This window comes from Patagioenas fasciata, chromosome 2, assembly GCF_037038585.1.
Source record: "Patagioenas fasciata isolate bPatFas1 chromosome 2, bPatFas1.hap1, whole genome shotgun sequence".
In the NCBI taxonomy this organism is placed as follows: Eukaryota; Metazoa; Chordata; class Aves; order Columbiformes; family Columbidae; genus Patagioenas; species Patagioenas fasciata.
This window is the reverse complement of record NC_092521.1, coordinates 15,003,580-15,030,719: the sequence shown is the minus strand read 5'-3', so window position 1 is coordinate 15,030,719 and position 27,140 is coordinate 15,003,580. Positions and strand designations below refer to the sequence as shown.

Genomic DNA, 27,140 nt, shown 5'->3' with positions numbered 1-27,140 from the left:
TCCCTTAATACATGCTCCAGCATTTTATGAGTACAAATAAATTAAAAATATACTGATTTGTAAGACTGTGTGAGGCTCGAACATCTCCATTTTTGTGACAGGCTTTGGCTCATGTGCAAGTTGCAGATTATGTTCAATGGAGAGCAAGTTCTGAGAAGGATTAATTGCCAGATAAAACATACTTTAAAGAAGGAAATCAACAGAGCAATACCACTCCTGGTCCTGAGAAGCATAAAATAATTGGCCCAAGTTCCAGGAGAAAGCCTATGCTAACAGCTGCATTAATTCCAATAATCACCAGGAAGCAACTTTAGAACATGGCATGGACACAGTGGTCCAGAGAAAACAAAGGGATTAATCACAAAGCATACAAAAAACCCCCTTGAATTTCAGGAGATACACCAGTTAACTGGAAGTACAGCTTGATGCTGTGTCTTCCTTCTAGCAGTTCTTGGTTTTCTGTTCTGTATATGATATAGTTCTTTTCACCACATATGTTACAAAACCGTTCAAAAGAACTTGACCCTGCTGTCTCAGAGAGTTGTACAAGTAGCACAGCAACTGTGAATGTACTTAATGCTGCCATAAGAATAATTTGGTCACAGACAAATTAAATTTCCATTGCACACAATTTTGCTTTCCACTACTGTTCAGCACTTGAGAACTCAGAAGTTTAATGTGTCCTTTAAACTTATATATCAATTTGCCTTGCAAGTTCAAAGAAGAAATGGATTATGATTTTTTTTAAGCAAAGAAGTATTTATTTTTGTCTACTATGAAGTAAAAGACCAAGCCAGCTCTAAGACTTATCTAGAGGACCTAGAGGTTTCAAGATAACAGGTTCCATAACAATATTCTCCTCCCCATGCCATACTAACTTCTGTGTGCCTGCTAATCCAGACTTTGAAGTTTTGTTCCACTTAATTAAAAAACTTTACTCCATAGTAGTAAACGAAAATGCTATTATATCTGGTGTTTCAGTAACTGACTCTTAGTGTGTTCATATTATTATATCTACTATCCCTTACTGATGCAAAGAAAAAACGCTTTGAAACACAAAGAACAAGATTTAACCATGTTTTCTGTCGAGCTTGTCTTCAAAAGATCATTATTATGCAGATATAATGGCGAGTCTATACGTGCAAGCAGCTGCTAAAGAGCATTCAAAAGGATAGTAAGAACATTTTAAGCCCCTTCATATCAGTGCCAGCAGCTGAACAAACCAGAACCCCTGACACCCCCCGAGGGTTCCTCCCAGCAAATTTCCATAGAGCTACCCTGCCTTGCTTAATAATCTTCCCTAGCAGGTAACATTCATTCCCAACAATTATTGCCCATTATTTCTTTGTCAGAGACAATACAGCCTCTGAATACTGCAAAGGTCAATCCTCTCACTGAGCATTTGCCATTAGCCAAACATGATTTTTTTTTTTTGAGGAATTTCTGATGCAGTCAAAAAATAAAAGGAAAAAAAAAGGTAAGCCAAGTTTTGCTTACTTTTAAAATTAGAATGGAATAAAAATTGTTTGAAAACTTTGTCCTGACAGGATTTCTGGCTGGTTCTATAGATTAGATCTGTCAACATATTTTGCAGGTATTTTCATTAAAAGCGGTAAGATTTTTCCAGAAAGATTCTTCCCGATCAGTCTTTGCTCCCTCTCAAATCCATGGCTGTTAAAAGTGCATATTTTAATCTTCCTGTAGTATGTATTTTGAAGTCTAATTTTGAAAGTGTTGGTCTCAGGCCTATCAGCACTTTTACAGCTAAAAAACAAACAAGAAAATACCAAAGTTCTTTGCTTTCCAAATACCTGCATCTCAAAAAAAAAAAAGGATTTGTATTCAAAAGATTCTTTCTTGGAAAAGAAAACACACCAAACCTTTCAACTAGATTTTTCTTAGCAACCCACAATGGAAGTTAATCTTGTCACCCAAATATATATATCCTAAGGGAGTATAAGTACCATACAGAATATAAGTATTGTATTGAACTGAAGAACAGAGAGGCTGGTTCAAGCTACAGCAACAAGCTGTTATGCTATTATGTTATGTTACCTTAAGAACATATTTAATACTGTCATTATGGGTGGTCCAAGAATTTACACTAAATGTAAGCCAGAGAAAGAAAAGGCTGAAATGCAAAGCAGCAATTGTTTTCTTCAATAAGCACTTCCTAAAGTAGCCTGGCCAAGTCCAATAGCTAAGAGCTATTCTCTGCCATTCTCCATGAGAGCAGAGAACTGAAAAGATCAGTAATTTTAAACAGATTCACAGACACACCCCTCCCCAGGTCTCCCAAAGGAACTCAAAGGTGCTAAAAGTAAAAATGTGCCAGACTATTTACTTTTGATATCTTTTTGGCAACACACTGTAATTTTTAGCCCTCCATAAAAAAAGTTTTTCCAAATTTGCTGAGAAACTTGTCATAATGAACATGGAACTGTAAGTCCTGTATGAAACATCAACTATGCAAACCTCTTCTGGTATTCACTGCCCCATACTAACATCGAAGATACTTAGAAGTGGAAAAAAAATAGTAATATTTAGTCAATCTCTGGCACAAAATTATACATCTGAGATTAAACGCTTATAATAGGCACATTCTTTTCAACTAAGAAGAAAAGTCAAGGATTGGAAATGGTTGCCATTGGAAACTTTCAAGAACAGTCTGGATAAGCTCCCCAGTAGCCTTATCTGACTTAACTGCTGGCTCTGCCTTGAGTAGGAGGCTGGAATAAGATCTCCCAACATTCCCTCCGACCGGAATCACCTATGATCCTATGAAAAAATGCACACGTGCATTCAAAATTCAGCACAAATCCTTCTGCAGCACTAACTATTTAGCTGCAAGGAATATAAAGGTCCAAAGTTAGTAAGACAGATAAAATGATGTCAGCCTCCATGAAGTGAGAGCATGGTATCATCATCATCCCTATCGTGGTAACTTGTGAAGGAACCAGAAACAATCAAGGATGATTAACCAAACAGCAGTAAACATGGCTAAATTCTGACAACTACACTTATGACCTTCAGCCCCCTACTTAAATATAAACTATACCATTTTTCATCAAATTATTCATTATAACCTTTTAAATTAGTTATTAGCTATGTTTTTCCTAAAACCAATCTTGCTGTGTACTAGAAACTATGTTTAAACAAAACTGTACGGGAAAAATATTTATCTTGGGGATTTGTATGTTTGAATTTAGACATATGTAAGTAAAGACAGTGCTAAGCAGTACTGGAGTCCTACTATATACACACACGGAATCTTAAAAGCTTTAATCTCTTTCTTACATAAACCAAAACCAGTCACATCCATTGCAAAATCTCTATGTAACACCACTCAAGTTTACAAGGTGTTATGTCAACATCCTTTTCCTTGGAAGTAGTCTCTTCCATTAATTTAATGCCTTAATTTCTGTAACAGCACTATTTCCAAAAATAATATTGACTCATCTAATGAAACACTACCAGGATGAGCTAGCAGGAGACAATAGGACCAAGGGTGGAGAAAAAGCAGTAGCCTCCAGGACGAAAAATACGCTTTACATAATGAAGAGTGATTCCACAGAAAGATAGTCCGCTTCCTACAACCTACTTCCACTGGCTTCACAGAAATTGAATTTAACATGATTAAAAAAGGTCTCTTTTTAATTCAAAGAAGTGAAATGAAGTGATTCACTAATTCTCAGAAATAACTATATGTCATTTAGATGATATTTTGAACATCCAAATGCTACTTAGATTAGGCGCTGTTCTCTCTACAGTAATCGCTTTTCAGGTTTTAACGGCCAGTTCTAAAAATAAAACATGTTAATAAAACACCATCATAACTTCCATCTTGTCATATCCCAGTGCATTTCACAGCAAAGCGATTGAATTAGTACATAAATGATTCTAACCATAAAATCACTTGTAAGTCACAACCTGCAACAGCTACACATACAGAATATATCATATCAAATTACAATCCACTACTATTAATTACAACAAAAATACGTGAGGTATCTTTGTGAGAAGGATAACCAAATGCTTCATCTTCAATAGAATTAGAGAGTTAATAGGTGAGGGCTCTGCACAATCCTGTTTTTTTAATTTAAAAAAAAAAAAAGGTTCTCTCGCTAAATTAGACCAAGTCTTGAGCCACATCACCATTTGCTGAGCCTCTCTGTCCAACAGGCTGCAGTTATTGGCAAGGCATTTACTCCTCCTCTGTCTGCACAGAAATTCATCTATGAGTCTGGCAAGAAAAGAAGCATTTCAGTATGAATGCCAGAAGGGAATTTATAGAACATCCAGTTCTCAGGCCCTAACAAACAACCTGTGCTCTGCTGCCTCCCAGTGCACAGCGCCTGTCTGGAGCTCAAATGAAAAAGGTTCAAGAATTCATTTTAGATATGGAACTACCAATAATTGCCAAAGGAATTACAACTATCTTAGAGCCTGTTCTCAGAAGCTTTTAGGTTGTTTTGGAAACTCCTAGGCACAAAAGAATATTGAACTGTGGGATTTCATTTCCCTTTAAAGAAAGAAAGAAATTGGAAAAGTAAAAACAAAAAACAAGGAAATTCACATCACAGCCCACTTTTGTATTGAGTACTTGTACAACATCTTGTATAAAAGACTCTTGGGACAAACCAGAGTTTCTAAATTATAGATAAAGAAGCCCAAATCACTGACAAAACCCAAGAATTTTACAGCAGATAAAACTTCTCTAGGAAAAGAAAGCAGCATTTTTATATGTAAGGTGATCCAAATCAAAGTATTTCAAAGTCAAAAATAAATACAATTAATCCCTGTGGACCTTATACATTCTGCAACACTAGTACTTAGAGAATTCAGTTCTCCAATGCTGACCATTCAGAACTCTAGTAAAAGTAATTTCATAGCTGTTTAAGTCAATATCCCAAAATGTTCATATCTAGCACCCTGGTTTTTTATTCAATAACAAACACATCAACACTGATGTTCAGCAGAATTAAGAGAAGTCTAATACAGACATTTAGTAAAGAGGTTTAGATTCAATGTAATCACCATTTTCAGTTCTTTCACAGACATGAACATACAGCACTGCAGAAAAGATTTAATTAAAAAAAAAAAATCATTTAACAAAACCTAGAGTTGAATTTTACCAGAAGAAAAAGGCAGGTGTACTTTCTAACATTTGTAAGATAAGCATTATACTTTCTGGCTCTTAAAAAAGTAGAAGGGATGTTAAGCTGAAGTACCGCTTAGCTAAGTCTAACTTGAGGCAGTTCAGTTATGAGAAAGGTCAGACCTCTGAAACTAAAAGTGAATGAATCAGTCAGAAATACGTGAAGCAAATGAACTTGATTTGCTCATTTGGACAGCATGGAATCATCATGAAAATACATAACCTACAGTCTAACCCTCAAAACATACTGTTTACAAAAACTTCATCACAAGCCAAGCTTCTAAGAGCCCTTAGCAGAACGCTATTTAGCTTTGACACACAGGTAACTGATCCTTTTTGTTTAGTGGAATTAATTCAATGAAAACAAAATTAGCTTTACAAATGAGCAGGAAGATGGGAAAACACTTACAGCAGTTGGATCCTTTAAGTGGAGCTGAGTTGCTGTCACTTGTTTGAAGCCACCAGGATATCTAGAAAAACAAAACAAACACACAAGCTTAACGCTGTATGCTCAAGCACGTTAGCACAAATATCACTGCATCTTGAACAACAGTGTAATGGTATTATAAGCCTTCATAAAAAGGGTAGATGTTCTCACAAGGCAAACAACTATGTTGTATTAGAAAGATTCTATCCTAAGTTCAATGCCATTTATACTTTCTTATTTATGCACTTGAGTATTAAAAAGTTTGTGTTTCACAAGCAGATGGATATGTTTTTAAAACCACTTATTAAATACACCATCACAACTACAGAACACAAGGGGAGTAAGTATGCAAATTTGGAAATATTTCAGGATGATCAAGACTCACAGCCAGTCTGTTGCTGACATACAAGACAACAATTTTGAACAGTATTTATTATTTTCTTACTATTTAAAGTAAAACTTACACAAAATCATGTTATCTAGAGTAACAAAATTTTATTTTTGCTGCAATGCATCCATATTTTTACATTTATGTGATTGGGTGAAGTTGCACTCATTTACATTTAAGCATATACCTTAAATGAATGATACAGTGGTGCAATAAATTACGTGGATGTCAGGTAAAGCTGGGTTTCCTTTTGATTTAATTATATTACTAGGTTATAAAATAAGTGAAATGAAAATAAACCAAACACCATTACAATGTGCACTTAGGGAGCCTCACGTATTTAAATATTTGTTTTTATTGTACAACTCCTTTCACTTACTCAAAACCAACTTATCTTCTTACACAAGTGCTTTAACTTACACAGAAGGTTTTAGTGAAAATTTTTAAGAAATCATAAAGGTAGGAGAGAAAAAAAAAGCATTAATTTCTATCAACTCTGAACAAGAACTTCTCAGCAATTCAGCAAAAGAATTTCAGGATTGAAACATTAGTAGTAGCAAAATTAGCGCTCTCGGTATGATTTATTCATCTCCCAACTGGATACTTTTTAACACTTACAGATTTTTACCTAGTGTTGTCAATGTATAAAATAGGGGCAAGTGTTCTCATTTGACTGAACTGATCATTACCATACCATCTGTAATTAACTATTGCGCTTCCATCTGTAAATAAATTATGTCTGACAGAATAGTATATTATACACTACTGTATACATCAGTACCTCAAGAACATCTCATTTCTTACTAGTTTTTCCAATTTTTTTTTCCCATCCTCTGATTCAATAATATATCAATCTTGATATTTACTATTAGGTAAATAGGTAATGTTAGTATTAAGTAATTGAAGCTGTCAAGTGTATATATTTTAAGTGTGTGGTGCTAATAGGAATGTCTTCTACTGTTTAGTAAGTATAACAGTCATTGATCATTTGGTTTATGGGTTCACACAAAACAACCTGGCCCACTAAATCTCTTAACTTACTCAATTGTTCCGACTACATTTGAGTTAGATTATTTTTATAACAACATACACCCCAATATGCTAAGAAAGACAAACTGTAAATAAATTAGGCCATTAAATTTACCACTAGCTTATTTGAATATTATAAAGCTTACCCAGTATGTGAAGAATATACTTTCTGTTCCCATTTGTTTCCAGAGAAGGCAATATGTCTTGTGTTTATTATGACAACATGATCTCCGCAGTCATCTACATGGTAGAAATTAGTGGAAAACATCAAGAGAATCATAGGAATCATCAACCAAAATAACAACTACAAGTGTGTGATATGTACATAGTATCACATAGATACACATTTCGTAAATCTTAGATTTAACCATCTAGGCTTTGAGTCGTATCATCCAAATCTGCATTTAAATACTAACCTTAATTACTGTTTTTGTTAGTACTGTCAAGTTAGAAGGCAGGTCAGAAGGTGAAATACCAACAGACTACATAATTAAACCGTTGTAATTATTCAGTTAGGATCTGGAAATCTGGTTTACAGGTAACTGTACTATTTCATTCAATACATTATGCTTCATTGCACCTATATTTTAAAAAGAACAGTATAAAAAAATGTTAGTTCTAAACAATGATCCTAAATATCTGTTTGGTTTTAGTTTTCTCATAAAAATAGTACCAATGTCTACCAGAGAACTGAATATTTTGATAAGTAAAATAATTCTATTAAATATCTACAGCCTACAGCTAAATATACATATTAAAAAAAATGGGGGGAGAGGAGAAAAAGTCCCACAAAAAACCTTAACCAGCTTTCTTCGGAAAAAACACATTTTCATCTAGCAGAGCAAATATTACAACACATACAGATACACTTAATGTTATATCAGCAACTTTCACATCAAAAGTTTGCATTACAAAAGTCTACAATTCATCACCAATATCTTGCCAGAAAGTTACATTAATAGATCTTTTTTACTAACAAGGTGCTAATAAAACCCATGCTATCTCAAAAATATGATGAAAACATGAAAAAAAGATGTAGTTTATCATTTCAGAAGTTGATCAGCTGTAAAAGTTATAACCACTTATTCAACCAATTGGGAAATTATTTGTCCAAACTTCACTCCTGTATACATTACCATATTAGAACATCAAAAAAATTTGAAGAGGCTAGGTTTATTAAAACATTTTTGCGTAGGTAACAAAGAAGGGCTTAAAAAGGGCTAAAAAGGGCTTAAACTGAGCATGCATTTTTTATAGCACCATATCATCAATGCAAGTTTCACACTCTAAGTTTTCTACCATTTTAAAATCTTGTGTTCTTTTAAAGCTCTACTTTCAACTAAAGCTGAAGTGCAAATACAATTTAAACATCTTCATTGATGCGGCCTTTCACTGCTGACAGATCAGTTCTAAGAACTAACATTGCACTTTGTGCCTTTTTTTTATTAGTTGTGAAGATGACAGAATAAGATCATCTACAGAAATTTTCGCCAATAGTTCTCCACTTGAATAAACACTGAATTACCAATTCCATGCACAAATGGGTCAATTATGAACAATAAAGAGCGAGAAGAAAAACTAACTGGGTACTTAGAAGTTACTTGAATAATGACTGCAACCTGTTCTTTTTAAAGTAGATTTAATTTCTGGATTGCTAATGCCTCCTTCAAAATCTCAAATTAATACATTATTTTGCACTGGTCTTTAAAGAGTGTTTTCCCCATCATCTCAGGGACAGCTGCACTTAATAGGAAGAAAGCAAAAAAATTCATCTCCACAAACACAAACCGCATCTTTCTTCTGAAAAAAAAAAAAAAAAAAACAACAAAACAACAAGAAAACACTTCCTTTAGGCTATTTTCATGCTATAATACTGAATTATTCTTTTATGAAGTACACATTTTCCTCCAGAAATAGACAAAAACAAGGCCAGTATACTTTATTACATTCTGGTAGATGCAATTTGTTACATACAGCATATACATCACATCTCTTCAGATAAGACTAAGCTGCCACAGTAAATCCATTTTGTAGCTCTGTACATTTATAACTTCACTAATTCCTTTCACACAGTACAAACACATGCTTCAGGTGCATGTATTTTTCGTCCTAGACTTGAATTAAGGACTAAACAATAATTAAAGATAGGCACCATACTGTCAACTGTTAGCTCACAAGACTGACAAACTACTTGCCAAATCTTTCATTAGAAAACAAGGCATAGGTGCTGCTTCTGGCCATTATAAACTAACATTGCAACCTAAAGTAACACCTGGGCCAGATCAGGTTTGTGGGACATCTCCATCTTGCCCAGTCTTCTCCTTTGACGATGCGGAGAACAGCAGTGAATCCTATGCAAGCAACAGAAGCAGCTCACCTACACCTGCTCGCAACTGTGGTGGATGCACTTGACCCACCCCAGCCAGCCAAACCAGCAGCATTTGGGTCCAGGTTCCAAAGGAGGTAAAGGCCTGAGCCACAGCAAGGCCAAGAACTGCTTCCAGGAGACCCACAAGGAAGCAGAAAGGCACATTGAATCCCAGTAGCTTGTGGGCACTGGGAGTCTCGTACATACTTTTCCTACTTTATTTGACTACGGGTCAACCACTTTATTCTATAAATATGACAGCCTAGATGAGCCCACTTTGAGCTCTCCCTGCTAAATAAGTGACCTGTATAGCAATGGTTTTAATACTCAGAGTTCAGGGGATGAGCTCAGTTTAAGTTTAATATTAATCATTTGGCTTAAGTAAATGCACACTAAATTTAATGGATTATTTAGAGACATAAGGTTGTATGATTTTTTTTTAATATACTTTTACTCTTTGCTTCACGTTACTTGATAAGTTGGATTTGCTACAATTTTAAGCTGTGAAGTTCTGCTCATGTTTACCAAAAGTAACAAAAAACTACACTGAACACTTACAAGAGGTCTATTCTGCACTTCCCTGAAAAAACAGGATTTATTCAGATTAAACAGTATCTGCAAGGCTACAGATGATAAACAATGTCTACAGCTGAACAAAACAAAGGCTCACATGGAATCAGCGAAAAAGATCCCATGAGAAGCACGAAGACCTCCAAGTAAAATACTGCTATTGGACTGAATCATGGTATGAGTGGTCTGTAAAGATACAAAAGTTTGTAGTTTCCTATGGTCAGGCGACCTTTGCGCAGGTACCCAGCTTAAGCTAGCCTTTCTGCTATTCTACTCAAACTTTTTATTTGCTGAGAATTTTGTCTCCTGAAAGTCTGCTCTGCATACGGTTATCAGACCTCGCCTGAAAGTTTGCCTTCAGAGCTCTAAAAACCATTCACTCTAGAGTTTGTAATCAGGGAGAGAAGAATCCTGACAGTTTGCACTGCGACGGACACAGGCCTCGCCTGAAACTTTGTCTCTGGAACTCCAAGACGCAGTCCTCAGAATGAGCGGTTATCAGGGAGGGAAGAATCCTGAAAGTTTGCTTTGTGAATGGGTACAGGTACCTGGAGAGAAGGTCAGCAGCATTCAGCTTGACATATTTCCCCCAGGCAGTAAACACTAGAGTGAACCTGCCACAGAACTCTCGTAAGTTGTACTTCTCTTTAAGAAATCTAATCATTGTTCTGCAGTAAGCAGAACCCTAAGTTACTCCCCTGTGACAACAACCCAACAAAAAGAAGCAGATCACTCAGTTTTTTAGAAATCTGGCCCACTGTTTTTAGTTCTGGATTGTGAAGCTGCTCACAGGGATAGGATGCAAGGGGATACGGTTAGAAAGAAGGAGAGGTGCAGAAGAAACCTAAAAATGTAGATTCTAAATTCCTGAACAACGTTGTATCCCATTATTTAAGGCATATGGTCTGACAGCATCTAAAATATGAGACTGCAGAGAATAATGAAAGATTATATCTAAAAGAGAAAATAAATATACATGAAATCAAACTTATTTCCATCCCAGTGCTTAAATTCAACTCCAGATACACAATAAATAAATAAAGATTTTATGGAAGCGTATCTGGATAGCACATTTAAAACAAAACAAAAAATCCCCACTGTGTTATTCTGTCTAAGGAGCTGTTATCTTACAGACACTAAAGTACTTCTTGTTAGTTCAGGAAAAAAAAAGGGGGGGAAAAAAAAAAACAGAAGTGCTGAGTACACCAACCACAAATTCATGCATATTTTGATCTAAGAGAGTGAGCATCAAATGTCTCAGTAGCAGTAACCCCTATCAATGTCATCTCAGGTGTAATGCATTGTGTACTGATTTATAGAACACTTTAGACCAAACAAAGTTATCCTTGAAATGACTTTCTGGGATTTTATAACTTCATGAACATAAACGTATCAAAGATCTTTCCCACAGGACAATCAAAAACATTTCCTCTCAGTATTGGCTTTATTTTTCAGACAGACTTAGTATGCAATGACATCTTGTGGATAACAGACAATTTGCAACTGCAGAACTCTGGCATTTAAAACATCTTCAGAACACTACATATGCTATCTCCTGTTATTAAAAACCAGATTAAGTATAATTTCAGTATGTACACTTTACACGTATAAGCAAAGCTTAATGTTTCCTTTATGTTTCAGTAATGTCTCTTGAAAAATTTGCATGAGTATTACAGGAAGCACTGTACCATCAACACCACAGATCATCTTTTTATTACCCATAAAATGCTTACCACCATGAGACAGGCACTATGGTACTACAAATAATGAACGAGATCACAGATACATCTTTATTGCTACATCTTCCAATTTGCAGAAAAGCAAAAACATTTTTTTTTTTTTAAGAAAATATCATTCAACAGCGATTATGTCTCCCATTTAGGAATCAGACAGGTTCCAGCCTCATCATCACAGAATACCTGAGGTTGAAAGGGACCGCTGGAAGTCATGTTGTCAAAACCCCCTGCTCAGTTAGGAGTCACTTTTAAATATCTCCAAGGATGGAGACTCTACAGCCTCATGGGCAACCACTTCCAGTCCCCCTCACAGAAAAAAATGCTTCCTGATGTTCAAAAGGAACCTCCCGTGTTTCAGTTTGTGCCTATAGCCTCATGAAGACAAGATTTCTCTGCACCTTATCCAAAATAGAAGAACCACTCCAAGACCCTATGGCATTGTATAGCTGCTGAAGGGTAGCATTCAGAAAATCTAATCAAGAATCACATCAGTATTCCATTACATGAACTGTGAATTAAATCTTTACATTTAAAATCAATGCAACAAAACAGATTTCAAGTTTTTTTTTAAAAAATGGAAGCACAACATACTGTGATTTGGCTACTAAAAATAAACGATGTATTCATAAGAAGCTTTATATTAATTGGTAAAGACAACAAAAAAGGTTGTAGAGGGCTATGAATGAAAAAGATGAGAAGGAAAACTAAGACATTCATAATTTACAAACAACTGCAAAATGTAACTTCATGTATCAGGCTTGATTTTAAAACTGAAATCAGAGAAAAATAAAAGTGATAGAAAGCAAATTTACTTTTATCTATTGCAATACTCACTTAGTGCATGATAAATAGGTTTATGCTTGCCTTCAAGCCTCATGACAGTCGCAGCTGCTATTTTTCCTGGTGGCTGCATCTTCGCATCAAGCAGATACCAGGCTCTGGCAAAGGTAGCCCATTGCTAGAGAGAGAGGTGGTACTTAACATAGTAAAGAACACACTATCATACATAAATCTAACCTCTCTAATTAGATTGACTTTTTTTACGCTCCAAAATACTAGAAGAAATGTGAATATTCAACAATATCCCCTCTAAAATATTTTCAAATGGGTGCAGAATGCTGCTACACACTGTGATACAACCACTGCTGTAAGTGCTTCCAATGTATGTGGTGACAACAGCACTGAAAGGTTACCAACTCCGAGCATTTTGTTTCAAAAATGAGTATCTCTTGCTACAAGCTTCCATTACTGCTAATCGACCTGGAAAACCAGGCCATTTAATGCCCAACATCTCCTTCCCTCTCAGTGAACAGGGCACAACTCCCCCAAACGTAGTTTTATGAACACGAACAGCCTGAGCCCCCTGCAGCTGGCACCCTGTCCCTCACAGTCAGTCAGTCAGTCAATCAGCCAGCCAGTCAGTCACACCGCCAGCGGCCCCCTTGGGCGAACACGGCCGCTCCGTGACAAGTCCGCCCGCCACCCCGGCTCCCCGGGGCCCTGGTGCTGCTCCAGCCCGGCGCCCGCCCGCTCCTTCACGGCCGCTCTCCCCGCCATGGCGGCCACGGCGCTCCCGCCGCCGCGTCCCCTCGGAGGCAGCGGCCGCTCCGGGAGGAGACGCCGCGCTCACCTGGGCCGCCTTGGTGTAACTGGCCATGGCCGCCCTCCCGCCGCGGCTGAGGGGAAAGGAAGCGGAGCCCCTTGGCCGCCGCACCGGCGGGAAGCGGAAGCGCTGCCCTGGCAGGGGCGGTGCGAAGGCGGCAGCGCGGGCTGTTCGGAGCGACGGTGGCCCCTTCCCCGCCCGGCAATGGATCGCTACGTCCTGCTGCTAAGCTGGGGGCAGCGCAGGGGTCCGGGGCCAGCGGCGGGCGGCCCTGGGGCAGGTACGGCCGTGGGGGGACGGGACGTGGAGGTCGCGTGTGTGGGGAGCCTGGGGCCCGTCCATCCGCCCTTAGGGAGGCTTTTCTTTACGGCCGCTGGTCTGGGACCTGCACCCTTGCGGGCTTTTCTGGGTCCTTACCTCGTTAAACCTGCCCCCTCCTTTTTTTTTTTTTTTAAATAGTTTAATGCCTTAAACCTAAACTCGGGGGGTTATATTTTAGTGTGACACTGCTATATAACTCCTTATAGCGTTCCTGAGATCGCCACTGCTTTAACGAGAATTTTACAAAATTTGTTTCTTTACGTGTCTTCAAATTTGTAGCTGACTTTTTTTTTTTTTTTTTTTTAAATACATAGAATCATAGAGTAGTTTGTGTTGGAAGGGACCTTTAAAGGTCATCTAGTCCAAACCACCAGACTGCTAATATTAAAGTAACTTTATACTGTATTTGCAAGAAAGCAAGACTTCTATAATTAGTGGATTGAAGTAAACCTTTTTTATTTTTCCCCAGCTGGGACTGCTGCAAACATTTATCAGTTTCTGAAAGAAAGCTGTAACTCACCTATAAACACAGATGTGAGCACTTTCCCAGGTAAATATAGAAATGTACAGTAAGGTAAAGGCAAATATTGCGTAGGAATTGGCCTGGGCACATGTTGTGATCCACATGAAACGAGTCAGAATGTTAAGGAAACCCAACTTCTGCGGTGTGGCTAAACCTGCGGGTGGGACTGCTGCTGCTGGTTCTGTGGAAAACTGATGTCAGCTCAGCAGCTGAGCTGTTAGGAAATGTTTAAATAGGTTTAGACAAGAATTTGAAAGACCGACAAATTTCAATGCAGCTTAACAGCAAGTAAGAGGAGAAAAGGGCTTGTTTCTCGTGTCAGTGGGCAGCTTGATATTTTCATTACTTCTATGATGTCTTCTAATATTTTTAGTGAAAGCAGTATTTGTTGAGTAGCAATTCAGAACCCTAATCCATTAATATGTATTAAATCATTTTACCATCTTAAAATAGACTTCTGAAGATCTACTTTAGTGACTTTATGTTTTGGGGGGTCATTTTGTAAACAAATACTTTCTTAGATCTTTACATGTTTTGGATATCTAATGTTAAGCTGTTAAGGTGCACCTTGTTTTCTTAGCTGTCACCTAACTGTGATTCATGTGAGGTAACCACTCTTAAGGTGTTAAAATTAATGAAGATGGGAATAGCAGGCTGTTTTCAACTTTTGTGTTTTTTATTGCATAGCAGTGTTGAGAAAGTATCTCATTTTGTGAACTGCATAAACCTATTTATGAAAGTTGTGATTTAGTTTTGATATCATACACACTATCACAGTATGTTTGGGATTGGAAGGGACCTCAGAAGATCATCTGGTCCAATCCCCCTGCCAGAGCAGGAACGCCAAGGTGAGGTCACACAGGAACATGTCCAGGCGGGTTTTGAATGTCTCCAGAGAAGGAGACTCCACAACCCCCTGGGCAGCCTGTTCCAGTGTCTGTCACCCTCACTGAGAAGAACTTTCTTCTCATATTTAAGTGGAACCTCCTGTGTTCCAGTTGGTACCTTTGTACCCTTGTCCTATCATTGTTTGCCACCAAGAAGAGCCTGGCTCCATCCTCATGGCACTCACCCTTTATATACTTACAGACATTAATAAGGTCCCCCCTTAATCACCTCTTCTCCAGACTAAAGAGACCCAGCTCCCTCAGCCTTTCTTCATAAGGGGGATGCTCCACTCCCCTAATCGTCTTTGTTGCCCTACGCTGGACTCTCTCCAGCAGTTTCTTGTCCTTCTTGAACTGAGGGGCACAGAACTGGACACAATACTCCAGATGAGGTCTCACCAGGGTGGAGTAGAGGGGAAGGAGAACCTCTCCGATCTACTAATCACCCCCCTTCTAATACACCCCAGGATGCCATTGGCCTTCCTGACCAGAAGGGCACAGTACTGGCTCATGGTCATCCTGCTGTCCACCAGGACCCCCAGGTCCCTTTCCCCTACACTGCTTTCCAATAGGTCATTCCCCAGCCTATACTGGAACCTGGGGTTGTTCCTGCCCAGATGCAGGACTCTACACTTTCCCTTGTTAAATTTCATCAGGTTATTCCCCACCCAACTCTCCAGCCTGTCCAGATCCCGCTGGATGGCAGCACAGCCTTCTGGCGTGTCAGCCACTCCTCTCAGCTTAGTGCAACTCCTCCCAACTTCTGCAAATGGAGAACAATATCGACCAGAATGGAGAGGAGATCAAAAACTTTCTTACTTATTAGCAGATCATTAATAGTTAGATATTTGCCTACACACTTACCCGCACCTTAATGTTTAAACCTGAATTATGATGCTGAAGTAAAGTAGAACTTAAGTCATTGTGGCACATTAAATGACTTGTATAGTATTTCAACAAAGATGTTCATTATAATAAGAATAGATTGTAGTGGACTGATTAATGTAAATAATTGCTTCGTCTCTTTTCAGCATGTTCAGTGGCTGGTATTCCAGGTGTAAAGAAATGGTATTTTGCAAGTCATGTTATATGTGGTTACTGTCAGGTAAGAGAGAATGCAAGTTCCTCAACTCTCTGCCAGTCTCTAGTGCAAGTTAAAACTGTGATGTTCAAAATTCTTTTTGCTTCATTAGTTCTGCAGTTCCGACTGGGAGGAAATACATTTTGACACACAGAAAAATGAAGACTCTCTCAGAACAAGTAGTGAGGAATGCCTGGGAGCCATACAGAACTTTGAGGAAGAAGACAATAACAGTAGAGAGTCACTGTCTATGACTGAGTATGCGTGTTATTATTTTCATTGAAAGTATAGTGATCTGATATTTAACACTAATAACCCAAGGGAATTGAGAAAATTTAACAAGTACAAGTAATTACCAAAGCAACAGTTAACTATGAAGAGTCCCCTACTACTACTTAAAACAATTCTATTTCATTTAACATAGCTTAATTTTTTTAGCTATGGATGATCTTTATAGAATAACTGAACAATTTCCTGAGAGCTAACAGTTATATATACAAAAATCAGTGTTTTGCTTGGAGAAAGTTGACTGTCTTGAATCCTACTTCCAGTTTTATTGCAGATTGTTTTGAATTCATTTAGCCTGCTTCTGTCTCAGTATACAGGGACATAAATACATCTCATTGCCTAGGCTGTTTGTGTAGAATTTTGAAGATATGATACTTACCTCAGGTAGTATTCATTAGTTGTAACTTTTTGTTTCTTAATTACTTTTCTTGTTTCCAACCATGTTGCTCTTCATTTTCAGCATCTATGATGAAGCTGCAGAAAGTCTGCATCAGTTAGCTGATAAACTGCCTGCCCCAGGTAACCTCTCTTAAAAGGTCAATCTCTTCTCAAGTTTATCCTGTTAGTTTTTACTTTAAAAACTGAGCTGGTGAAATCATAGTCAAATGGAAAAACTCTGAGGATGTCAGTCTGTTAGTTGAATTAACTTGCGTGTTTGCAAATAGTTTAAGGAACTTAAGGACGATTGGCCTCGCAAATCAGCTTATGCAGTAGTTTGCTGCTCGTTTCTTTGGAGGGCTGTATTTCAGTTGAGATTAAGGTATTTTTTCCGTCTGAAATGGCACTGAAGTAGTGATAAACAGTAAGCAATACAAAAGTCAACATACAGCCATAGGAAGTTTTTATGAAAAAAATGGAAGCAGTTGACATCAGTCTTACATCTGATTTGCCAGCTGATTGCTTGTGAGTGGGAGCCAAGAAGCTCTGAAGGAGCATAGATCAGAACTATTGGATTCAGGTTTTATCAACTGGAGATGCATATCACCTTCTATCTTAGGGTTTCATAATGTTGCAGTAGTGGAGTTAGGATAGCAAAAGAGCTGAATGTGGAAAGAATGAGAAATGACAGTTTAGAGGTGTTAAAAGGAAGAAAATGACATAGCATAGTTGTGCTGGAGAATACAGCAAGGTATAGAGCTGCTATAACTGAGCAAATGGCAAAATACTTTATTCGCAAGCAGCAAGAGGTGAGCTAAGTTTTCTAAATCTTGCTGAAGTTACTTGAAATTGATTTTTTTGTTAGGCCAGTCAGTGATAATGAGTACTTTTGTATCTTTTAATGTCCAAGTCATTTACTGGATAATGGCACTTTGAGTCACACATAACTGTTCTTACAGGCAGAGCAATGGTTGATGTGATAGTGCAGGCTGTTGAAGGAGATGGACCCAAGTTAAAAGACTGCTTACCTGTTATCGGTGCCCTGAAACACCTGAGAGAATGGCATTCCGCACAAATCACTGTCGCAGCAAATGACTCTAAAGGGTATGCCATTTATTTTAGGTCTATAGGTCTATAAACAAGGTTACTCTTGTTTTATGTTAGTTTATGTCCATGTTTTAAAATGAAAACAGCGTCTTGAGTACTTTATATGTATACTTTGAAAATGCATAGGTTTGTCTGCTATTATTGTTTGAGGGGAGGAATTTCTTATGCTGATTTATTGTTAATATGTGCCCTAATCAGAGTGGCAGACAAAAAAAGTGAGCCCTCTGAAGTTCCTGTATCTGTGAGAGCAGATATCACTAGTGGCTTATATGTATACTATGTTTTGAAGATTTACTATGCTACATAATAACTGGTATTGATTGCAGTTTTCCAGGGTTTTTTTTAAATTAATACATAACTCTGCTGGTTTTACTTGAACTTTATATTACCTGTGGTATTACATTTAAGGGAGGTAAAAAAGTGCCTGATTTGTCCTCCGCTTCATAGAACGTGTGGTTAAGCTTAATCCTAACTTAATTAACTGTTTAAAATTTAAAAGCTGAATACTTAGTTCTTGTGTAGAATAAGCAGTATATCTACCATGTAGTACTTTCTAAAGTATATGGAGGATGATAAACTTACTGCATTGACTTCTGTGAGCACTTGATCTCAGTGCTCATTGATATCCTCCTGTGCAGCCAGCTTTAGATTGAATACATTTTTCTGCTGTCTTTTCTGTGGAGTGAGGCATTTGGGCATTCCATTTCTCTGATGAAGGTTCTCTCGCTTATTTTTCCTGTTCTGTTGATGGTGCTGATTTCTCTTAGAGGACAGACTGCCAGTAGGACCCACAGATACTGGCTGGCGGTATTGAATGTGGGTAATCTGCAGTCATAGTTCTACTTCCAAGGCAGTAACTTCAAACCATCTTGATGGGCGGTGGTGGTTACTAGGTTGCTCCAGCTTCTTGCACCCAGCCGTACTGTGGTGTGCCTGCAGCTGCCCGTGGTCGCTCTTCCATGATGGCTGACAAAGTTCTTTGTTGTCATGTTCATGGAAGATATGAACAACTTTGTTTCCAGAGCCTGCAACAGCAATTCTATAATATCTTGTACTTTCTGAAATATAGCTATATATGTCTGGCTTAACATACACAAGACTATTTCAGTGTTAAGAGGTAACAGGTAAATTACACTCCATGTTGATTTGTAATAGTAAATTCAGTAAGATTCATTCTTCCTTATTCTTGCAGTAGCTGGCAAAAGATTGCAGACTACCTGTCAGCAGACTTAGTATCTTCAGATAATGTCACGAATATTATTGATTTAAAAGAACTCTGGAGAGGAAAGATTCAGATCTGGGAAAGAAAGGTAAAATAAAGATTTTCAGCTATGGTTATTTTTTACAATGCATCTATGTACGTCATTTAAAGTACATATTGTACAGTGCATTTTATGTTTTAAGCCCAATTTGGTTTTGAAAATGTAATTCCAAGAATTAATGTGCAACATATCTGAGTGGGTGGGGAAACAACTTGGGTTTTAGCATGATGAAAGAAGAAATGAGATCAAGGCATTGAAATTTGAATTTCAGAAATCCAGGTGCTCTTCACTGAAGTATTTGTCTTAGAACTTCTTGTTCAAAATTAGATTGTTCTGTATCTATCATAAATCACTATCATGTAGCCCCTTAGATCATTGTTGCAAGCACATGTCTAATGTTTCGGATAGCTTTGTAATTGTGAAAGACATTTTCAGTGTTAAAGTTCTGGTTATAGTAATCTATACCTAAGTCTAATATTTTTACCTAGTTTTAAACATCTGCTGGAAATAAATATAACACTAATAGTTTAAAATAATACTACATGTAACTTGCTGAAGATAAATGATTTTTTTTTCTTTCTTTTGACACGTTTATTGTCTGCTTTTTTTCCAGTTTGGATCAGAAGTTAGGTTTCCAGAATTTTCTATGAAGAGCACTTCAGCAAAGACATTCAGCACTTCACATTTAAGTTCTTGCTTTGCTGTTAAAAAAGAGCGACAATCAAGGAATACTGATGCTTTGCCAGAGGCAAGTATTATTCTTGATTTTTCTTTAAGCCACTAGAATTCATGTCTTTCACTTCCCTGAGAAAATTTATAATTGGGAAAGCCTTAGTCAGAATTGAAAATGAAACATTAGAAGTAATGATTGCATAAGATTGAGGAATACTTATTTTGTTCATGTGTGTTCTCAAAACATGTCCTTAAAATTTCATGTTTATTCTTAGGAATATTCTACCAAGCACAAGTAAAAATTGAGACTTTGTTCAATCTTAGTACTCAAAATATGTTATTTATGAATTCTAAATTCTGTATTTATATAACTTTTTCTACTTAATTCTAAAAGTTTGTTGTTTTTTATTTAAATTACTGTTGCTTTTTCATTATTTCCACTGGAAGCAGATGTTTGACGGGAACTCCAGAGTCATATTTGTTGATAAACACAAAAATGGATGTTCATGAAAATTGATATCAGTCAAGAGATTATTATTTTCATTGTTAAGATATGTACAGTTTAATTTCATTTGTCTGTTCCTGGTAGATTTTTTTTTTCTTTGAATTTAGATAGGAGTTACAACCCATTTGATGCACATGTTTGACATTATAGAAAGTAAGTTTTATTGAAAAGAATTAAAAACTTTCCTTGTTTTTTATGGAATTATGTTTAATATGGCATTGTGCAATGTTTTTCTCTTTATAGTCCTCTATACCTCTTTTCAAAAGTACTCGTAAGGCAAGTGCTTCCAGCAAAACACTTGAAAAAGTTGCACTGAGATAACATCATAAATAGCGTTACAGATTTTTTCTTATTTGGTCTCTTTTCAGGTTTTTCATTACTATGGTCCTGCACTAGAATTTTTACAGATGGTGGTGCTCTCTGATCTACCTTCCTTTTTTATATCACACCTGGAATTCGAGCTGTATCCTTTTTTAAGGATCCGAACTAATAGACACAATCTATAGGAGAAAGCAAGCAATCAGGATCTACCCATGCAAGCAATACCTTAGGATTGGCAAGGGCACATTCCATTCTAGGCTGCCAAAATTGTCATAGTGATTCTTTACAACTGGATGTTATAATGTTGAAATTTAAATTACCCTAACAATAACCAGCTATTTTTCATCTTATTGCACATATACTTTGTTGGGGAGTATGCTATTTGTGAGGAAAGGATAGAGAAATATTTGCTGCTATGTAAGTTTAAAAAACCCCAAGCCCTACTCATTAATGTATTTTAATTAGTGATGTATTTCATCATATAACATTTCCAACTGTACTTTTGCCTGGAAACGTGTTTTTCATGTATTTTGTGGTACTGGAGTATGTAGTAGTAACATTACTCTCAATATATGTATTGTTATGCATGTAATAGTAAATAGTACCGGACTCGATGTCCAAGTGGAGGCCAGTGATGAGTGACATTCCTTGGAGGTCGCTACTCGACCGGCACTGTTTAACATCTGTCAGCGACATGGACAGTGGGATCAAGGGCGCCCTCAGCAAGTTTGCCAATGACACCAAGCTGAGTGGTGCAGTTGACACACTGGAGGGAAGGGATGTCATCCAGGGGGACCTTGACAGGCTTGAGAGGCGGGTCCATGCAAACCTCATGAAGTTCAACAAGTCCAAGTGCAAGGCCCTACACCTTGGTCAGGGTAATTCCAATCAAATATACAGTCTGGACTGAGTATGGGTTGGGAGCAGCCCTGAGGAGAAGGACTTTGATGTGTTGGTTGATGGGAAGCTCAACATGACCCGGCTGTGTGTTCTTGCATCCCAGAAAGCCAACCGTATCATGGGTTGCATCAAAAGGAGCATAACCAGCAGGTCAAGGGAGGTGATTCTGCCCCTCTGCTCCGCTCTGGTGAGACCCCACCTGCAGTGCTGCTTCCGGCTCTGGGGCCCACAACATCAGAAGGACATGGACCTACTGGAGAGGGGCCAGAGGATGCCACAAAGATAATCAGAAGACTGGAGCACCTCTCCCTCCTGTGAGGAGAGGCTGAGAGAGTTGGGGTTGTTCAGCCTGGAGAACAGAAAGCTCTGGGAAGACCTTATGCAGCCTTCCCGTACCTAAAGGGGACCTCCAAGAAAGCTCGAGAAGGACTTTTTACAAGGGCATGTAGTGATAGGACGAAGCATAATGGCTTTAAACTGAAAGAGGGGAGATGTAGCTTAGATATGAGGAAGAAATTCTTCACCATGAGGGTGGTGAGGCACTGGAATAGGTTGCACAGAGAAACTGTGGACGCCCCATCTCTGGGAGTGTTCAAGGTCAGGCTGGATGGGGCTTAGAGCAACCTGGTTTAGTAGAATGTGTCTCTGCCCATGGCAGGGGAGTTGGAACTACATGATCTTTAAGGTCCCTTCGAACCCTAACTGCTTTTGAGTTTATGAGTATCAAATATTAGGCACTTGCAGTCTTTATTTAAATATGATGGTAACGTGATGTGTAGAATTCAGATGCATATGGTTTTTGTGAAGACGAGGTTCCTTAAACTGTTCTGTGCAGATGCCTGTCAAGAAAGAGCATCAAGAAGACATCTACACTGCTTTTGGACCAGATTTCTTCTCTCTCTGGGAAGGTAAACACTTCATTTAGATGTAGCAGAAAAGAAGATGTGTATATTGCTCATAAAAGAGCACTGGAACAGGCTGCCCAGGGAGGTTGTGGAGTCTCCTTCCCTGGAGACATTCAAAACCCACCTGGACATGTTCCTGTGCGACCTCACCTAGGCGTTCCTGCTCTAGCAGTGGGATTGGAGTAGATGATCTTTTGAGGTCCCTTCCAATCCCAAACATACTGTGATACTGTGAAGATGCCTAGTTTCTTTGTAAGCTTCTTCAATATTTAGTTCAAATGCAAATTCGGCTTTTAAAGGTGCATGCTATACAGGTTCTGACAATTTGTAAGCCCACTGGTCTTGGTCTTTTTACCTTAGCTAAGTTTCAATCTCCTAAAACGTTTTGTAACTTTTAATCCTATCTTGACAGATAATTTCTGTGCTGTCATAAGTCAGCAATATTTTAGCATGTGTGCGGCCTAGAAAAGGTATCTAGCTAGTCTGAAGTGGTAAGCTTTTTTATTTTGCATGCACATGTTCTGATTTTGGATAAGAGAAGACTTCTTGAAACATTTACAAGCCAACTTCCGCCCCATCCCATCCTTGGAATGATAGCGTGTTTATTTATAGCCACCATATTAGTTTGAAGATGTTTTTTGTGAATGTTTAAGGTGATGTATGCTTATATAGGAAAGGTTTTTTTAGTGTTGATAAAATCTATGCCAGTCAAAACAGATCCTGCAATGTGTAAATGCTGATATAATGAATAGCTTACGTTCTCTCTTTATTATGGAGATGGTTTTCCATTATCAGGCTGTATGTTTTCTCTTCAACTTGTTATTTAAATTTTTAGTAACTTTTTCCTCCCCTGCCAATCCATTCTCCATTAGGCTTAGCCAGGAAAGAAATGAGTCCTTTTTCTAATACTGTACAAAAAAATATCTTTTGGAATAGGTTTATTTTGGTAAATATCCCAAGTAATTTTCATGTTACATGAGGATACTGACCATTTGGTCAAAAATCTTTTATGATCAAAGAACTTGCAGCCCTACTAGTTCTTGTAAAGAAAAAGCCAAAACAGTTAAAACACATTCCCAGGCCACTTTTTAGAGTCTGCACATGTTGAATTGAATATGTTTTCAAGATAACGATTTTTCATAGGGATTTTTTTTCAGTCTACTACTGGAAATAATGTAGAGTTGTGGGTTTTTCTAATAGCTGTAAAAGTGTTGTTTTATTACTTGCGTATTCAAATACTTGTTTTTAATATTAGTATTTACTGGCCTGAAACTTGTGCACAGACATAAACACAGTCCAGTATCTGTTTATTTGAAAAGCATAATATGTAGGAAGGGAAACAAAAATTACATGTTTTTTTCAAGGGAACGCAGAGTTGCTGATGCCAATTATTGCCTTTTTGAAAATTTTATCTTTGAATTCTCTTTTCATTCTGGATACTACAGAAGTGTTTTTAGCCGGATTATTGAAAGACATGTAATAGGTAACAAATGCCTTGTTATGTACAAAATAGAAATTCAGCAGTTGATGATCTCTCAACTGGAGCAAAAAATAAGCACTATTTTTACAGCTTCTATGTCAAATGATGTTCTATCTCAGCGGATGTGACTGGAAGAAATGTTAAATAAAGATATTTTTCTTCAATTGAAGTACATTTGAAATAATGCCAAATCAGTATTTCAAGAATGAAATGTAAAATAGGTTTCAGTAATATTTCATGTATTGTATCTGCTCTCATTATTTAGGTGGGAGCGTTATTTACATTGCCATGTAATGTAAGCAATGTGGTGATCCCATCGCCTGCCCAACTGAGTACCAAGAAATGGAAGGAATATATGGCTCGGAAACCCAAGATCATTACTGGTAGGTGAAAGGAAGATGACTACAGGTATATTTTGTTGTGGTTATGTCTATATATGTGTAGGTATGTATACATATATATGGTGGGGTTTTGTGTACATTAGGGATGCCGTTTTTTCTCCAATGAAGTTAAGTCAGTAATTGTAATCTTCATTGATGCAAAAGGTTTTGGTGAATGTGAATTCAGCTGCACAGACTTGTAGAGGAAGACTGATAATAACATCATGGCAAGCTTTAAGGAAACAGCACATCTCCTTTAAACTGTTCCTGTGTTCTGTCTCTCAGCTAAGATCCAGCTCCCACACACCTTTTTAAGGTGATTGTACAGTCTGTGCGCAAGGAGAAGAAATCCAGTGTTTCAATTAGGTGCTTCCCTTCTTGCTTCAGCATTTCCAGAGGTTCTTCAGTGCACTTGGACTGAACTTCAACCTCTTCCTAGGAAAATACAGGACATCGGGAAATGCTGGATGCCTCCATTCACCTGAGAGTTGTCACACTCATCTTTGCTGCTGTATCTCATTTATTTTGCATGCTCTTCAGTATGTAGCTTTTTAAGTGGCAAATAGCAGCTGTAGTTAGTGTGTGTCCTAAAAAGATGTTAGTAAGATTTCTCACAGAAGACAGCAAATGACAAAATTTCGATGGTGGATTATAGCTTATTTAAAAGCTGCTTTTCTGAAGGTATTTCATAGTTGCGTCCTGGTATTTTTTAAGCTCCAGAAATTGAACTGAAGGGAGAATCTTGCCGATATTATTTCCTACTACAAGGCAATGGCTCTGGAGGATGTAAAGCAACCTTGATTCATTCAGCGAACCAGATCAATGGTACGGCCGCTCTTGCTGCAGTAAATGGGAAGCTAAAGGCAAAGGCAGAAGAAACAGAGTCAAGTAAGAGTTATTACTTATTTATTTGAGAGTATCTGAATGCAAGCAAATGCTACTAAAATTTATGTGCCCCCTCTTTCCAGTCTGTGTTAAAAGGGAGATAACAAAAGGGGACATTACATTTTGATGAAGATCTCTATTCTTTTAGCAATATTTTTTCAAACTGATAAAATAATATATAATTATTTATTCACAGAATTTACTACCACCATATTTTTTAAATCAACTACGTAAAGTTGTCAGTCATTTTTCATAACCCTGATTAATTGTAAATGTTTTAATGTACAGAGCCATCCAGGTAATATTAATGGAAATCAGATTTGCAAAAACTTACATTTTAAAAAGCATGTATTGTTGTTATAAAGACTGGCCAGCCCATGCCTAAAATCTAGGCAATTCTCTGTTGACAACCCTGTTTCACTGAGGATTTGAAATAAAACCCACAAGTCCGACAGGCAAGCTGAATTTCATGGTCATGTCTTCAGTTACTTGGCAGATGTCCATATTACTGCAGGGTGGTTAGGATATGGGCCAGCAGGTGATCAACTGCTCCTCTAGGTAAGAGCATTCGTGTAGACATGTATCTTAGTCATCCTGTTACAACTACACGTACTAGATAACTCTGCTAATGTGTAGTTGCTCTCAATAACACTGACAAAGAAAAAGAGCACAGTGACCTATGTCTTATCCTCTAATTTTCTTATTATCAAAATAAATCCGTGTGCATTACGACTGACTGCTTACCATTTGTCCTAATTAAAATCCCATTAGTACGGTATCAGAAGACTGAAAGTCCTTGACCATACATTGTAAGAAAACTTTTTTTCCTGGTATTAAACTTAGGATCATTTTACCTTCTTCAAATGCCAGTCATGTTAATTGTGTTGTCGGTATATTGCTTTTGTACAGAAATTCAAGCGTACTGGTCAGACATCTATTCCAAGTTACCCCCCGGTGTCTTAATTCAATTGTAATTTATTTATTTATTTATTTATTTATTTAATAGCCAGATTTTGAAAGTCTGGTTATTTCCTTTGAATATGAAATTTGTACATCTACTGTGTTCATGTCTTCTTTTAAGAAGTAATGACTTGGTGTCTCCAAAGTCATATCAGCAAATCTTAATAATAGATTTCTCCTAATCTGTACAGGCTTTTCTATTGCTGATTTTATCAACTCTCTGTCACATTTTTGTGGAGAGGAGATTGTACAGAGAGAAAAGAAACTGTCGCGTCTCCAAGTGTTTGCCTTGAAGGAATATCTCAGTAAGTAACGGGGAGAGCACTGGTAGTTCTCAAACCACTGTTTAAAAGGTCTTTATGTCTGACTGAATGTGACAGCTCACCTTACATGTGAGTTGGTCACCTTATGAAGAAAAAAGTGAACCTTTAAAAAGAAACTTTTTGTAATATATCGATGATTGTATGTCAGATAATCACTTTTAAATATTGAGGGAAAGGGAATGCTGAACTTAAAGTTGGTTGGTGTTTGTTACAATAATACTCTGAAAGTTTGAGCATAATTTTGGAATAATTCTGTGGTAATTAACTTTTTCTCTGTGGTTTTTTTTTTCCTAATGCTTTTTTTCCCTACAAAAGTCAGCTGCTGGAAGTGCCTTCTACAAAACCAAGAATCCTGTTTTATGTTTTGTTTGTTTGGGTATTTTATTTTATCGTTTCTTGCAAAAATCTTAAACAGCAGAGAAGAAGCATGCGTTGGAGATTTGTTACATTTATCATGATACATCATTCATAATAATAACTGAAAGGTCATCCTCTGTAAATTTTCATGACTTTGCAGAGGAGAACATTTGACTGTCCTGATTATTTCTGTCTAAGTCCATTGCTCAAAGAGACTCAATTAAAACAACAAATGCTTCTGAGCGATTGTCTAGATTATTGAAAATGGCATACTGCATAGATAATTTAAGCATATTATCTTTAATGGAAAGCCAGCTTAAGGAAAA

The 27,140-nt window shown here is 37.4% G+C and overlaps 2 protein-coding genes across 2 annotated transcripts in view; one reads left to right on the top strand and one right to left on the bottom strand.

The window, feature by feature from the left end:
* Positions 1 to 13,462, bottom strand: part of MRPL13 (mitochondrial ribosomal protein L13) — a 34,260-nt gene extending 20,798 nt beyond the window's left edge. The window contains exons 1-4 of the mRNA XM_065832185.2: positions 13,307 to 13,462; positions 12,511 to 12,634; positions 7,149 to 7,242; positions 5,568 to 5,628 (exon numbers count right to left, since the gene is read on the bottom strand). Of these exons, the coding sequence (XP_065688257.1) occupies positions 5,568 to 5,628; positions 7,149 to 7,242; positions 12,511 to 12,634; positions 13,307 to 13,333 (306 nt within the window). The 5' untranslated portion in view covers positions 13,334 to 13,462. The remainder of the gene's footprint in view (positions 1 to 5,567; positions 5,629 to 7,148; positions 7,243 to 12,510; positions 12,635 to 13,306) is intronic.
* Positions 13,397 to 27,140, top strand: part of MTBP (MDM2 binding protein) — a 33,198-nt gene continuing 19,454 nt past the window's right edge. The window contains exons 1-13 of the mRNA XM_065832184.2: positions 13,397 to 13,559; positions 14,070 to 14,150; positions 16,042 to 16,115; positions 16,204 to 16,349; positions 16,840 to 16,898; positions 17,717 to 17,861; positions 19,057 to 19,174; positions 19,740 to 19,874; positions 20,672 to 20,766; positions 22,360 to 22,432; positions 24,175 to 24,292; positions 25,004 to 25,177; positions 26,326 to 26,439. Of these exons, the coding sequence (XP_065688256.1) occupies positions 13,484 to 13,559; positions 14,070 to 14,150; positions 16,042 to 16,115; positions 16,204 to 16,349; positions 16,840 to 16,898; positions 17,717 to 17,861; positions 19,057 to 19,174; positions 19,740 to 19,874; positions 20,672 to 20,766; positions 22,360 to 22,432; positions 24,175 to 24,292; positions 25,004 to 25,177; positions 26,326 to 26,439 (1,408 nt within the window). The 5' untranslated portion in view covers positions 13,397 to 13,483. The remainder of the gene's footprint in view (positions 13,560 to 14,069; positions 14,151 to 16,041; positions 16,116 to 16,203; positions 16,350 to 16,839; positions 16,899 to 17,716; positions 17,862 to 19,056; positions 19,175 to 19,739; positions 19,875 to 20,671; positions 20,767 to 22,359; positions 22,433 to 24,174; positions 24,293 to 25,003; positions 25,178 to 26,325; positions 26,440 to 27,140) is intronic.